Below are 15825 nucleotides of genomic sequence, written 5' to 3'. Positions count from 1 at the left end.
ATCTTCATCATATGTTCAACCTTTTATTCTCTATACTCTAACTTCTTGTTTCTCTCTATCTATCTTCTGTTCCTTTATTCTTTATTTTTTTATTTTCTACTTTCTGTTTTTCATACTTCATGTTTTCTATCTTTTAAAATATTGTATTTTGTCCTCTATTTTCTATAATTTATCTTCTATCGTCTAACTAATATTGCCAATCTTCTTTCTCATATCAACTTATTCTATCTCTATTATGTTTAATCTTCTGTCCAGAAAATGATACCAAAATTTGACCGCGTTGGCACGGAATGTGCCTTATAAGGTCTGTTTCTATCTTCTATCTTGCACTATCTACCATCCTTAATCTTGTAATCTGTTGTTATCCACAATGTTTTATCAACATTTTTGATAATTGTATGACAAAGGACATTCGGAAAAAATAAACAGTACAATTTCAATTGACTAATAAATATTTATTTCGCGTTTTCTACAACAACTCCTTACAAATTATTCTTACATATAAACCATTGAAAGCTCCACCTCACAATGCTCCCTAACGGTGGCCATCACAAAACCCACCTGGACAGTGCTGCTCCGACTATCACGCTTACTAGTATCACTAACCTATTTACAGCATTATCACAGCTACCGGAGCGCCCGCTTCGGTCCCCAGTCAAACTTAGCGGCAGTTTGTAGTTGTATTGTTCATTGTACTTTAGCTTCACGGCATCCAGATCCTCCGGCAGATGGACGCACTGCGAGTCGAGGAAGTTGATCTCTTCGCTACTGCTCTTGGCCAGCACGCACACCTCCAGCGGCGAAGTCCCCGTCGGATTGATATCCGCGCCGTTTATGGCCGTCAGGCGGCCACTGTACGCCACCACCCGCTCGAATATGATATTGTTCTGTCGATCGCGGATGTACACGTAGAAGTCACCGATGTCTTTGGTGGTCGTAACGTACCAGTGGACAATCAGTTGACCGCGGAAACTGAAATGGGTAAATTTTCATTAGAGGAAAGAGCTATTTCGTATTGCAGATCGATTTAAATTTTACTAAGCAACTTCGCGGAACCGCAAATCAGGCAGCAGCTGGTAGATTTCCAGACTGGCTGCGGGAACACACACGAGCAGTTCGTCACGGATGTTGAAGAGTGATGTGCCGGATACGGTGGCGGGATCCGCACAGCGGATGTTCTGGTACGCTTCCGGGACCGATGGCAGGTTTCTCAAGTAGTTGAACAATGGGCGAGTGTAGCAATCGCAGTGCAGTGGGTTTCCTGGAAACGTAGGTGAATTACAAATGAAGATAGAGAAGAAAGTTTTGGATGGTTCCCATGTCTCAAGAGTATCAAAATTTATAGGTCACCCTATGGAAACATGAAAATATTTGACGATGAATGGAAAACCAGTACAGGTATACCTCGATTTAGTCAATTTTAAAATTGTCTATAAAATCGAATTTTACATAAAATCGAAGTGCCGGGGACCGTGGCGTAGTGGCTGCACGTTTGCTTCATAAGCAGATGGTCATGGGTTTGATCCCAGCCCCGGCACTTTCGTCAGTTGCTCTTTCCCCCTGAGAGCAGCTGACACTAACCCTCTTCTGAGCCAATGGCTCAAATGGACCCGGATACTTGGACATCGGCGAACGGCAACTCATAATGGACCACCAATCGGACTGGAAACAGGAACAACCAACAGCCACTCATCAGCTTCCTCGTACTCATCATTCTACCATGATAGGGTAGAAAGTGAAAGTAGCGTAACGGCACCAGTTGGATATAGAGAATTAGAATAGAATACATTTAGGCGTTGTACAATTTGTAAGTACAGCTTCCAATTGGAATCGCTCACGCAGAGCCCTAGTGGACAAAAGAGCTGTAAAATTAGGTTAAGTGATTGAAGAATAAACAAAACAATCGAAGCAAATTTTTTTATTTAATTTTTATTTAATTTGTATACCAAAATTTGCCAAAACATATAAAAACTGCGTAAAATCTGAGTTTTCGATAAAAGGCTCGAAGTTTTTGGTATATATTAGTAATTTTCTGTATATAACGAATAAACCACTATCTCGCTAGCTTGTTACGATCGAAATCTTTTGTCTCCAAAAATATGTATGGTTAATTCAAATGTCAATATTTTGAGCAATAACGTTATTTGCATAATGCCCCAAAAAATCAAAAGGTATACATATAATGTTATTCAAAGATTCATTTGAAAATTTCTACGAAGATTTATTAACGAATTGCAGTTGGTTCGGAAATTCCTCCAAAGATATCTTCTGACATTCGACATTTGGCCAAATGGCCGGACACCTCTTAAGATGTTTTTTTTTAGGTATTCCTCTTGGATTTTTCTAAGAAAATTAATCTATAGATTCTTAAAATGTTTCTGTTTTTTTTTTTTTCATAAATTCATTTAGGGGTATATATATTTTTTTTAAGATTTTTTTTCGTGAATTCCCTCTGACTTTTTTTCTAAAGCCATACTTTCGGGAATATCTTTAAAGACAGACTTCTGCAATATTCCTAGATTTACTTTAGAAATTTCCGCGGGGATTTCTTCAAAAGTTGTTTCATGGATTCTTTCAGAAGTTGTTCCAGCAGTTCCTTCCAGAAATTCATCCATGGGAGTGTACCAGTGAAGGGGCGCGGAAATCGGGGAACCTCGACTAACTAGCTCTGATTTTACCATGACAGCACTGGAAATAATTTATCACATAGCTACACTTTTTTTTTTTCTTGTCGTTGCCTACCGATAAAGTACTTTCTTTTAGGTTCCGTTACAGATATGGAAAATTTGTCCCATCAATGTTTTTAGTATAAGTTAGCAAATAATTTAATTTTTAACCCATAAAGCCCTCCTTCCCAATTTAATTATACAGGGTGTTAGGTTCCTGAGTGCAAACTTTTTAAAGGGTGATAGAGGACCATAAATGGGGAAAAAAATTGTTCTACGCATATGGTCAAATCTCAACCGTTACGTAGTTATTGAACTTCCCATGTTTGTGACTCTCATTGCCTTAGCTGGCTATAACTTGAAAATGGTCAAACTTATCGCAATTTTTTTACTCTTATTCGAAAGATTATTGAATTTTCTATCAAATGGCATCTTTGAATCGATTGGTTTAGTTAAATAACTAAGTTGTCTAGAGCAAACTAGCTCAAAATAGCGAGTTTTAATTTGTTTTTGTCAATTATCTTTGAAACATGCGTAATAAATTAAATTTCTATCTTTAGCAAAGTTGTGGCCCCTGTTCTACTCTACAATTCGTTCTTTGACATCAAGCGTCTATCTCTTATTGTTTTCTTGCAATTTCGATTTAAACATCGTATTTCAGGTCAAAAATTTGCAACTGTCAAGGTAAGCACTTTTTTGCGCACTGTGCCGCACATTTAAATCGAAATTGCTAGAAAACGATAAGAGCTAGAAGTTTGGTGTCAAGAAACGAATTGTAGAGTTGAACAGGGGCCACAACTTTGCCAAAGAAAGAATTTTAATTTATTACGCAAGTTTCAAAGATAATTGACAAAAACAAAGTAAAACACACTATTTTTAGCTGTTTTGCTCTAGAAAACTTAGTTAATTAACTAAACCAATCGATTCAAAGACGCCGTTTGATAGAAAATTCAATAATCTTTCGAATAAGGGTCAAAAAATTGCGATAAGTTTGACCATTTCCAAGTTATAGCCAGTTAAGACAATGAGAGTCAAAAACATGGGAAGATCAATAACTACGTAACGGTTGAGATTTGACCATATGCGTAGAACAATTTTTTTCACCATTTATGGTCCTCTATCACCCTTTAAAAAGTTTGCACTCACGAACCTAACACCCTGTATATATATATATATATATATATATATATATATATATATATATATATATATATATATATATATATATATATATATATATATATATATATATATATATATATATATATATATATATATATTCAATCCGTTGGGGCTCTGTGGTACATTCGGAACTAGAATACCATTTTGAGAGCAGCTTCTATTTCAAGCAGCTTCAAAAATTGCAAATTTATTAAAACATAATGAAATTAACAGTAACAGTAATTACAATATAAACTATATTTCGTTGTAGTATTAGTTCACGCACAAATCTCCCAACAACAGTGCACAATCCATCGTTGTTCTGCCTTCCACGAACTAAAACGCAACTTCCGATAGGCATTTGCTCTATCTAACGTCGCTCTCCCTTCAGGGTTGCCAGTTCCACAAGTCCCTAACGTATAGGAACTATTCGCAACCGCGAGCCGCGAGCCGCAAGCCGCGAGTACTTCGGCTTCCCAAACTAACATAGTATTAAGGCAGTAATAAATTGTAAAATGTAAAATCAATGTAAAAACAAAAGATTTCGGCTCAGTCATGCCCATGTGGCGCCCGAGCCTTCCAAATAAACGAATATGTAAAAAAAACTACTCATTTTGAAATCTAGTCAGCTGAGTACACGTCAAGATAGTACAAGCCATTTACCAAAAATATCAGGAATATATTACAACTCTCAGGTAGGAAGACATAAGAAATCTTGAAAGAAGTTTGCTAGAAAGCTTTTAAGAAAAGCCTGGCGAATTGGCAGTTTGCATGTATCCGACATTTCTAAGGGATCTGTAAAAATATCGCTGGAGAATCACCCCATACACTTCGCTATTAATCGAGATCATCGGCAACGCGAGATATTTTTAAAAAATGAGGGAAGTATGAGGTAAATACATACATAAAACTAAGTATGTCATGAGGTATGCTTTGTCGCTATTATGGGTGCTCCACAAAGCAATATATTGATATGATGTGCTACGCGTGTCAAATGACTGTAAACCCCTACATCATAATAGAAACATTACCATCCTGTAAATTTCCGCCAACCATCGCGTAAACCATCATGGACTCCAACCGGTTACGTGATTATTTGCGGAAATTAACACGATTGTAACGTAGTTTTACATGATATCTCGTGTAAATATGCACTAACTCTAGCATTCCCTTTATGTGCATGATTTCTCGCTGAATTTTGCATGAATATTTTTTTCTATGTATTTTATGTGTTCTTTTATACCCAGACTGCGAAACCGTTTAAAGCTTCTATCTGAAAATGTTTTTCTGTTATTTGTTTTTCAGTACAGTGATGTTCCGATTTTATCACCCCCTCCACACGTCCGTCTTTAATTATTCGAAAATTTCTTGATACATTTGAGGATAAATCACCTCCTCCCACGCGTATGGATTTTGTACAATGTTTAAAAACCTTTAAAAAATGGGATAAAACGATCAAATCTGACTATACAGGTCAATCGTTGCTCCTCCGTGATTGATCTGAGCTGGTTACCAATTGCACTGAGATCCAAATGAATAAGGGCTGGGACACACCACTTATTCTCAAAGTGCAATTTAAGCAGCTCATACATTTTTGATCAATACCGGCGCCGGTCACGTCCTTATAGTCAGTTGGGAAGGGAAAGGAATGTTAGAGTGTGCTGGTTGTTGCTACTAAAGACCGAGAGCACCTCTGCATCCCCACAACCAGCACGGACTGGGGTATTTGTTAGACGGAAAGGATGGGAGATCTGGGAGTCACCGTTGGATCGGTGATGCAATCCATGGATTGAGGATGTTCGTGAGGTGATAGATTGTGTAGTGACTACTATGAAGGACGAGCGGCACAGTTCGCTTTGGTTGCATATCTTGTAGGCGTTATATACACTATGCTGTGGAAGTTGGAAGCAAGGAAAACGATTTTTTTCTAGCGATGGCTATGAACATATGAATATACATGAGTTTTATATGTAGAGAAGAGATAGAGAGAGAGAGAGAAAAAGTGGATAGAAAGATACAAAGTAGGATGAAAGGGACGGGCCAGCGATTGAACCCATGACCTTCTGCATACGAATCAGAAGCGGTAGCCACTAGACCACCAAGCCCGTCATTTAAAAAAAAAACATTTTTAAAATGGGGGTAAAAAAATCGGGATATTACTGTATTCTTCATCTAACTTTTGAAAGGTGCATGTAAAAAACGTAACTGGCTTTTTCAAAATATTGTTACTCGAAATCGGTAATTTTTGCGTTACGTAATGTGTAAACAAACTCCCAAGCTGCCCAAGATTTCGTTTAAATTACTTTGCATATAATTTTCGAATTATTCATGATGAGTAGATGTCGTTGATCCATAATATGTGCCAAAATGATACATAACTGTGGCTGAGCATTCGGGTGATCCATAACTGTGGGACGACCGACGTTTTTTATCAATATTTTTGATCAATAACCAACAGGTTTGACAATATTGCTTCTGTTTCGCCCATCAATAACCTGAGGACATTTTTTTTAATTCATCAATAGAATGCAAAGTATGCCTTAGCCTATTCATAACTGTGGGGTGACTGTATAATTTCAATTTTCCAAAACCTTCGATTTTTTTTATTATTTTTCTGTAGAATGCTCACTTCCAACTCCAAAATTTTCCACGTAGCCCAGAATGGTCAAATACTTCTAACTATTTTTTTTTCTCGAATATTTGTTTTTATCGATTTCCGAAACAAGCAAAAAGAAACAAGTTTTGATATTTTTGATACCAAAAGTACAAGTTTAAAAGACCTGTTTTGATTACACTAGTTTACAAAATAAAACGAAAGTCGTGAACTTCTGTCAAGGGGCCGTCCATTATTTACGTAAGGGTTTATAGGGGGAGGGGGGGTTTGAGAAATCTTACGCGCCATACAAAAATTTTTGGGTTCTCATACAAAAAATCTTACAAGGGGGGGGAGGCGGTGCCGAAAAATGGCAAAAAATCCCTTACGTAATTAATGGACAGCCCCCAACGACCAAAATTTTTGAAGCATAATTTAGCGCTGATTTCGAAACCGTGCTTCAAAAAATTTAAAGTAGAACAGTTTTTGAGTTTTAGCTCAATATCGTGTTTTACAACTTTTTAAAATATGGAGTTTAATAAAATTCAAATATCTTGCGTTTTGTTCAACCAATTTTAAATCTTTCTCCATAAATTAAAAGCTGAATAAAATACCATTCGATCATCTGAATACAGGTTTTGCGTCAGATTGATGAAATTCAAGAGATTGGCGAGTTTTGGGAACGATCTCCTTAATTTTTAGCAAAATTTCCAAAAACAAATGAAGAAATGTATTTTTTTCAATAAGAAAAAAAACAATTCAAAAATTCTTTCTCAACGTTTATTTGACATATCATATGTAGGCGAGTTACAGTAAAAAATTCAGCTCAATCGGAGCATTGATTACGGAGAATGAGATGTGTGAAGTGAGCGACTTTGCTTAAAAATAGAACAAAAATCGATTTCAAATCATCAACCTTGTATGGAAAGTCGAAAAAATTTCCGGTCTACTGTAATTTAAGGGCGTTTCAGAGGACTTCAGGTAGCTTCAAGGGGCATCAGAGGGCTTGAGTGTTGTTTAAGGAAGGTCTTCGTGCCTCTGGGTGGTTTTCGGGAGAGTTTCAAAACGTTCCAAGGCGATTCGAGAGTATTCAGGGGGGGGGGGAGGGAGTTTTAGGGTATTTCGGTGAATTTTAGGGGTTTCATGGGTATCAGAAGGATTCAGTACAATTCAGGAGACGTTTGCAGGGATCTCCGGAAGTTAACATAGAGATTTCAAGGCGTTTTAAGGCATTATAAGGTGTTTCATTGCGTTTCGAGAGGTTTGGAGGGTTTCATTGGGATTCAATAGAATTTAAGGGAAGTCTACGGGAACTCTTGGTTTTCTGTGGAGTTTCAAGCCGTTTCAGTAGATTCCAGGAGGTGTCTGGGGGCTTCGATAGGGTTTAAGAGAAGTTAGCGGAGATCTCAAGGGGTTTTCTGTGAGGCTTCAAGTCGTTTAAGTATATGTCAGGGGTTGACTCAACAAACATTTTCGCTGTACAAGAGTGGAACAAATCACTTTTATGCTAACTTTAGCTTAAGAAACTGTTATTCAGCTAGTTCTGTTTCTTGGGTAGCATTGTCGTGAATCGCAAGTCAGACCCATCTGCAAAAGTAGACCTTCAGAAAATGGACACTGAAGTTTTCAAATTCTACTTTTAACCTTCACGTACCCGACCCTCGACAACTCATTTTCAAAATGCTGGCATTTCGTTAATTTTCTTCCGATTTTTTTGAAGTCGCCCTCAATCGATCATAAATTGGTGCAAGTTTGTTACACTCAAGTGGTCATGTAATATCCGGAACCATTCCGGAAATATTCCGGATTGTACTGGGGTCAGGCAGTAAGAAAGTGGTCTGTTTTCCAAATGGCTAGAAGTGATTATTTCGTGTGTTATTGTGTTTGAGAAGCCCTTGCGGAACCTGTTCCAGCTGTTCCGGAGCGGCTATATCAGTTGATACATATATCAGTCAATTTTTTCTGCAATATTCTCTCGAAATCATAAAGATCGATATGCCGCACGGCATGTTTTGGTTGCAAACCAGAAATGTCCCCGATGATACCCCCGTGGAGCCTGTGCTAGATTTTCCGGGGTGGCCATATTAGTTTCAACAGACTTCAGTCTATCGTTTCTGAATCAATCATTCGAAAACATGAAGACTGATATGTCGCACTTCATGGTTAGGTTGAAAACCATAAGTAACCCCAATGAGGCCCTGCGGAACCTGTCACGGGGATCCGGATGGGTCAACTTATTCAAATCTGGTTATCACAGTTGTGTTTCACTGTTCGCAATAACAAAAATCGCTGAAAATCGATGGTTTAAACACAATAACACACGAAATAATCACTTTTAGCCATTTTGGCAACCCCCCTGACCCCAGCACAATCCGGAATATCTCCGGAATGGTTCCAAATATTGCATGGCCACTTGAGTATAATAAACTTGTACCAATTTATGATGGATTGAGGGTAACTTCAAAAAAATCGAATGAAAATTTACGAAATGCCATCATTTTGAAAATGAGTTGTCGGGGTTCGGGTACTGAAGGTTAAGTGAAACTTAAAAAGCCGCTATTACCTTAAAACTTTCACAGTTCATCTTCCGTCATCTGTCACTTAAAACGAATGAGTTTGTGGAAGTTATCAAGTCGGCTTCATCAACGGCCGGTCGACAGCGGACCAGATGTTCACCGTACGGAAAATCCTCAAGAAATGCCGTGAATATCAGGTCTAAACGCATATGGGTGAGTGCGGACGTCCAAAAATGTTTGCCGTCATATTTTTCGCTTTCAACTATCGATTTTTGCAAAAATAGTTATTTGTGCCGATTACAAAATCCACCGAAGGTATACCGTCCCGCCGCGCTTCCTCGTTCCGTGTAAAGTGGCATCGCGTAAATAATCTCCGGTCCGATCGTAAAAACCCCGTGTCAAAAGGAAGAATGTGTTTGCTCCCGTACTCCTGCTACTTGGAGCAGTCTGTTGCCACTCCTATTCCTAGCCTAAAACTGCTGTTCGTTTGCATGTGCACTTGAAGAAGGAACATTGTTGTTTTCCGCGCTGGTTTCATCCGGGTTCTAATTCCGGATAATAGTATTTTTTACATTTTGGTGCTCATACGCCTTCTGTGGGTGATCATACAGTGAACGCAGAAAGAAGTGTCCAGAAAAGAAAAGAAAAAAATGTAGACCGCTTACGTTTTTTCCAAACATCGCTCAAAACCGACAAGAATATTTAGTTTATCCAGACTATCAAGGTTGTTAGGCTAGTTTCGAGAGGAAGAGCTGATACCAAGAAGTAGCAGCATGAACTGGATACCATTGTGAAAAACTGCAGAAACCCGATTCCTTGTTAACACTGAGGAACAACAGTTTCCAAATAAATTGGTGAGACCGTTTCAAACTACGTTTTCTCTCTTTCCCTTGGAAGCATTTATAAAAACTATTTTTTAGTAACGTAACGTTTGCTTTGCACCCAGTTTGTTTCATTTCAGAGAGCGAGTAAAGACCCTTTAGCCTAGACATAAGGGCCAGGACACGAACCAAATACCTGTGTTCCATCCCAGGAAGCGAAGGACCAAGGGGTGACATTAACCTTCTTAGCATCGTCACCCCCATCGATTCTCACGGATTTTGTTTTCTAAAAAGCTGAGCGGTTGGTACGAGATGTCCCCGCTCAATGGCTTTATTGTAAAACCAATAACGCAGCACAGAAGGCCTGGTCGCTTTAATGCTTGTAATGCATTTCCGATGTACTGCAAGCATTAATAATGACAAGAATAATTGTAGAATTAGTCGATTCTATCATTTTTCAGGATTCTTTCAATGAATGGCTGTGTATGTGTAGATTGGACTAGACTAGACTAGAATATCAGGTCTAAACGCACCATTTCGCCATCGACTTCAATGCGACATACGACATGCTGCACCTTCTGAAATTTACCTAGATGTTGCTTCCGAAACTCAAATGCGAGTTTCTCCAGGTTTTTGTTCAGCAGTTACTAGGGGAGTTATTTTTTTTCTGAAATTCACCAAGAAATTCCTTCTGATGTTCCTCTGAGCGTTCTTTCTAGTCTTCCCCCAGAAGTACTTCCTGAGATTCTTCCAGAAGATTTTCGGGGATTCCGTTGAATGGGACAAAAGGTCGAATGGACAAAAGGTCAAATGGGAAAAAAGGTCGAATGAACAAAAATTTTAGTAGACCAAGTTGTCAGCTGGTGTTTCTCACATATAAGAAAAAAAAATTGATGAGTCTTTGTTGTTGCTCATTGAGAGAACATTATATGTAATGCTGATATATAAATCATACGCATTTCAGCAACTAACATTTCCATAGGAAATTTTTCCTTCTTTTGTTTATAGGCTGTTCTTTCAAGTTGTGTTAATGTAGTATTTAATGGCAATTAAATTTGATTTTTTGCTTAGGAACTTTTCCTTCTTTAATTTATAGGCTGTTCTTTTAAGTTTTGTTACTGAAATAAAAATTGACTCTTTAAGTACTTATATTTTAATCAGAAATTTTGCTTTTTATTATTCAATAGCTGTTCTTCCTAGCTTTACTGAAGTAATATTCATTGACTACTTGTGCTTATTGTGATCATCCTCTCTTGGAGTGATAGGTTGTTCCTACAAATGTCACTGTATAAGTAAATAATTTCATTTTGTTTGCTCATATAATACTCAAAGATTTGTCCTTCCCTAATTCATAGCTGTTTGGCATTATTAACCCTAGTAGACTGTTGGGATCGCCGGGGCCCGTGGCGTAGTTGGTCACACGTTCGCTTCATATGCGGATGGTCATGGGTTTGATTCCCAGCCCCGGCACTTGCATTTTTTCGTCAGTTGCTTTTCTCCAGAGAGCAACAGACACTGACCCTCTTCTGAGCCCCATGGCTCAAATGGACCCGGATACCTGGACATCGGCGAACTGCTACTCATAATGTACCCCCAATCGGACTGGAAACGAACAACAGCCATCCATCATCATCCTTGTGCTCATCATTCTACTAGGTATAAAGTAGAAAAAGTGAAAGCAGCAGAAAGGCAACCAGTTCGATAAAGTAGAATAGAATCTAGGCGTTGTACAAAATGTAAGTGCAGCTGTCATTTGGAATTGCTCACGTAGTGCCCCAGTGGACAATGAGCTGTAAATTAGGTTAAGTGATTCAGAATAGACTGTTGGGATCGATATGACCCAGCCCAGACAGGCACGCTGATCGTGCACAACGCCATCATGGGGGGTTAAATCATTTTAATGATTGGAGTTTCAAATGGCAATATTTCAATCAATAATTCATCCTTATTCTACCCACAGGCTGCTCTTTCAAGCAATATTGTTGTCCACATTTAACTTCAATGAATATTTTATCATTTATGGACATCCTATCTTTCAATAATGTTTTTTATGGTTCTATTATTTTTATCGGAATTTTAGCTGTCGTTTTTCTGTCAAATTTTGATCACTTTTTCATGCCTTCAAATTTGTCTTTTGTCTATTTAACCTTTTGTCCTATTCGACCTTTTGTCCATTCGACCTTTTGTCCATTCGATCTTTTGTCCCATTCGACTTTTTGTCCATTCGACCTTTTATTCCTTCGACCTTTTGCCCATTCGACCTTTTGTCCTTCGACCTCTTGTCCTTCGACCTTATGTCTTTCGACCTTTTGTCATAGATTCCCTTCTGGAACTTCAGTCGCCGCTTTATTCAAGACCATTTGTTGGATTTCCTCGAGAATCGTTTTTAAATTTCTCCATAACAGCCTACTGCGCTTCATCCAAGAGTTCCTTCAACGAGTTCATCTAGGAATCGTTTCTGAGAATCTTCCAGAAGTTCTTTCTTGAAATCCTTCGGGAGTTCCTTCTTGTAATGTTTCAGGAGATCTTTCTAAGAATTTTTCAGGGATTCATGTTTAGATTTCTTTAGGAGATCCATATCGGAATCTTTCGCGAGTTTTTTTTATAGGAATCCGCCAGCAGTCGAGCAGATTCTTCTGGAAGATCCTCCAGCAGTTCTTTCTGGCAGTTCTTCAGAAATTCTTCTTGAAATCACCAGATTGAACAACTGGAATAACCCACAAAAATATTTTCGAAGGAATCTCAGACTGTACTCCTGTAGGAATCCCTAATGGAGCTTCTGATAGAATTTCTGGATAAACTCCCAGAGGAAATCTAAAACAGAATATGGAAGAATCCACAGTATGTCAGGAATCCAAGATGGTACTACTGGAGGAGTAAATAAAAGCCACAAATACCATGTATTGGAGGATTCTTTTTTTTTTGTAAAACTGAGTGGTTACAAAAACGGAATAATTTGTAGGTGAAAATGGAGCGTGGCTAAAACGGAACATTTACCTGTAATGGCATTACGAAGTGATAAAGGAGAAGGTGTTTCGAGTAGTTTCGTGGGATTTCAGAGAATGCAGTAGAGTTTAATGGAATTCTAAGGGGGTCTCAATGAAATTTTCTGAAGAGTTTGAAGGCGTTCCAAGCAAAATGCATTTTAGTGGATTTCAAGGATCTTCAGGGGGCTAGAGCAGAGTTTGTTGGAAGTTCACGGGGGTCTCAAAGTGGTTTTCTGAGATGTTTCAAAATGTTTCAAGACGCTTCAAGGCGTTTTGAAAGTTTCAGGGGGAGGAGGGGGTACACTGAGAGGAAATTACATTTCAATTTCACTGGAAAAAGTCAAGTAACCGTTCGAAAATTATGTTTTCAGTGGATTTACATGAATTAAGTAAAACCCGCTTGAAAACATAGTGAAACTCCATAGAAAAGTTTTTGGAAATTTCGCACTGTATCGTATTATAACTTGTATATGGTTTTCAAGAGGAATTTATTGCAGCCACTAGTATGTGAAATAGAAGCGTGTTGTTGTCACCCATCACTAACGAACCATGCATGAATGTGATGATGGCAATATGTTCTGTGAATTTGAATGTTTCCTCTTTCTCAAGGAAGCCATTTGGTGGTCTTCAATGACACGGAGACGAACCAATTTTTTGATTATAGGCCAATCGGAATTAATAATAGCAAAAACTAGAATAATTATACTAAAAAAAAATTTTAAATTTATATGATTTGGTAGTGAAAATTTTCACTTAAAGTTTATTGGATTTTTTCAGTAGAAAATTTTCACTAAATAATCATTTAGGTTTTAAATGTTAAGTTAGATGGAAAAAATCTCCTTAAGATTTCCAATAGAATCTAAGTGATTTTTTCGCTCAGTGTTCTTCAGTAGAGATTAAGGGAGAAGTTTACGAAAGCCTCAGCTGATTTTCTGAGAGGTTTCAGAACGTTTCAGGGTGTTTCGAGAAATTTTTGGAGGTTGCAGGTGGCTTCAGTATAGGTTAGCAAAGTCATGAGGGTATTCTGAGAAATTTCAAGGCGTTCCATGGCGTTCAGGTGTTACGGGGGACTTCAATGGCTTCAAGGGGTTTCACAGGGTTTCATGAGGTTTCTCTGGGGGCTTCAAGTAGCTTCAAGGTCGAGATTTCCACAGAGATCAGGGCGTTTCAGGGGCCTTCAGTAGAGTTTAGTTCAGTTTAATATAGTTCAAGTTTAGTTTATGGGGATTTCCTGAAGGGTTTAAGGGCGTTCCAGTGGATTCAAAATTTCGAGCGGTTTCAGGGGGCTTGAGTATAGTTGAAAACGTCAAATTCACACTTACCTTCGAACAGCACCTTCAAAGCAGACGTCTTCATCTTATCGACCAGCTCCGTCTCGAAAGTACGAATCTCATTCCCCCGCAGATCCAGCATCGTCAGATGCTTCAACTTTAGCAAGCTATCGTAACTCACGTTCCATATCCGATTGTTGTGCGCAATCAACTCGGAAAAGTTCTCCGGCATGTTGAACACAGCACTTTCCATCTTGACCAGTTCGTTGTAGGATATATCCAACGACCGGAGTGAGGTCAGGTTTCCGAACACTCCCGGCCGAACGTCTTTGATGTTGTTATGCGACAGGTTCAAATCCGTCACCGTTTTGGTGCCCAGCTTGAGGTCGTGGGTCACTATGGACATTGTGTTGTAGCTGAGGTTGACTTTTCTGAGTCTGTACGGGATGTACGGGTTCGAGGGGAAGGTCTTCTTCGTTATAAAGCTGAACCGGTTGTGACTAAGGTCAATCTCTTCCAAACTCAAACAATCGTCTAGTAATCCGTTGGTTTTGTTATCCAAAGTGCTCAGCAAATTGTAGGAAACGTCCAATTTCCGAAGAGATACCAACCCGTGGAAGGCGTCATTTGGGATCGACCTTAGCAAATTGTTCGACATGTTCAGGTTCAACAACTGCAAAAGGCCGTCGAAAGCTCGTTCACTGACCTGGTTCAGCCCGTTGTTCATCAACTGGAGCTCGAACAGGATCGGAAGTTTGCCGAAGGCAGCCTTCGTAAGACTTGTGATGTTGTTGTCTCTCAGGTAGAGGTACTGCATGGTTCCCAGGTCCGCAAGGCTGTCTCGGGGAATTTCCGAGATTTCGTTTGCTTCCAGGTTGAGATGCTGGAGTGTAAGTAAACCGAAGAAGCTTCCTCGTTGGAGGTTGTTCTGGAGCTTGTTATAACTGAGATCGAGTGAAAGCAGCGAGTTCATAGTGGGCCACGTTTTGTCGGGAATTTCGCTGATTTCGTTATGGGCTAGGTTAAGCTGGTTCAATGAGATCGGGATTTGGAAGATTTTTTCCAGTTTGTTGTGAGCCATATGGAGGAACCGCAGACCACTGATTTTGGCCAGAGCTCCACGGGTGATGTCTTTGAGGTAGTTGTTGCTCAGGTCCATCTCGAGCAGTGTATGCAAGGTTCCGAAAGTTGATGGGCCTATCTTCTCCAGTGCATTATTACTGAGATTCAGAATTCGTAGAGACAAGAGATTCTGGAAAACGGCATTGTAGATGTGGGAAATGTTGTTGTGTGCAACATCGATGGTATGTAGTTCGTATAGCTTGGGAAACGTATTCTTTGGAATATCTATGATGTTGTTGTATGAAGCGTTGAGCACTCGCAGCCCAGTCATGTTAGACAGGGGTATCTGAGACATGTTTGTAAGTAGATTGTGTGTTAGAATCCATTCTGAAGCATACGTCGTTTCATCGAAAGCATTGCGAGGAATGCTCTTAATCAAATTGTGGGACAAATCCAGCACAGTCATGTTAGCACAATTGATGAATGATTTGGGTTCGATGGTTTCCAACCGATTGTACGATATGTTGATGTGGGTGAGGTACAGATCTTTGAAGGAGTCTTTCTGTATTTCAACAATCTCGTTTTCAGCCAAGTTGATTATCTAAAATGGAATTAAGAAAGTGACAATGCTGTACGACTTTTAAAGATAAATTGTTAAGATATTATGTAAATCAAAATTATGTTACCTATTGCTTAGTCCAAAGTAGGAGAACGTGGAACCAATTCATGAAAAATTCAGCAAGTAACT

The 15825-nt window shown here is 38.9% G+C and overlaps 1 protein-coding gene across 7 annotated transcripts in view; it reads right to left on the bottom strand.

The window, feature by feature from the left end:
* Positions 1-419: 419 nt before the first annotated feature.
* Positions 420-15825, bottom strand: part of LOC109427577 (toll-like receptor 6) — a 67047-nt gene continuing 51641 nt past the window's right edge. For all 7 annotated transcript variants that reach the window (XM_062849948.1, XM_062849949.1, XM_062849945.1 and 4 more), the window contains 3 exons: positions 14067-15678; positions 1039-1261; positions 420-972 (listed from right to left, as the gene is read on the bottom strand). In XM_062849948.1, the coding sequence (XP_062705932.1) occupies positions 549-972; positions 1039-1261; positions 14067-15678 (2259 nt within the window). In that variant the 3' untranslated portion in view covers positions 420-548. The remainder of the gene's footprint in view (positions 973-1038; positions 1262-14066; positions 15679-15825) is intronic.

Source organism: Aedes albopictus, chromosome 2, assembly GCF_035046485.1.
Source record: "Aedes albopictus strain Foshan chromosome 2, AalbF5, whole genome shotgun sequence".
Lineage (NCBI taxonomy): Eukaryota > Metazoa > Arthropoda > Insecta > Diptera > Culicidae > Aedes > Aedes albopictus.
The sequence above is the reverse complement of the archived record's forward strand: the minus strand, read 5'-3'. Positions and strand labels throughout refer to the sequence as shown.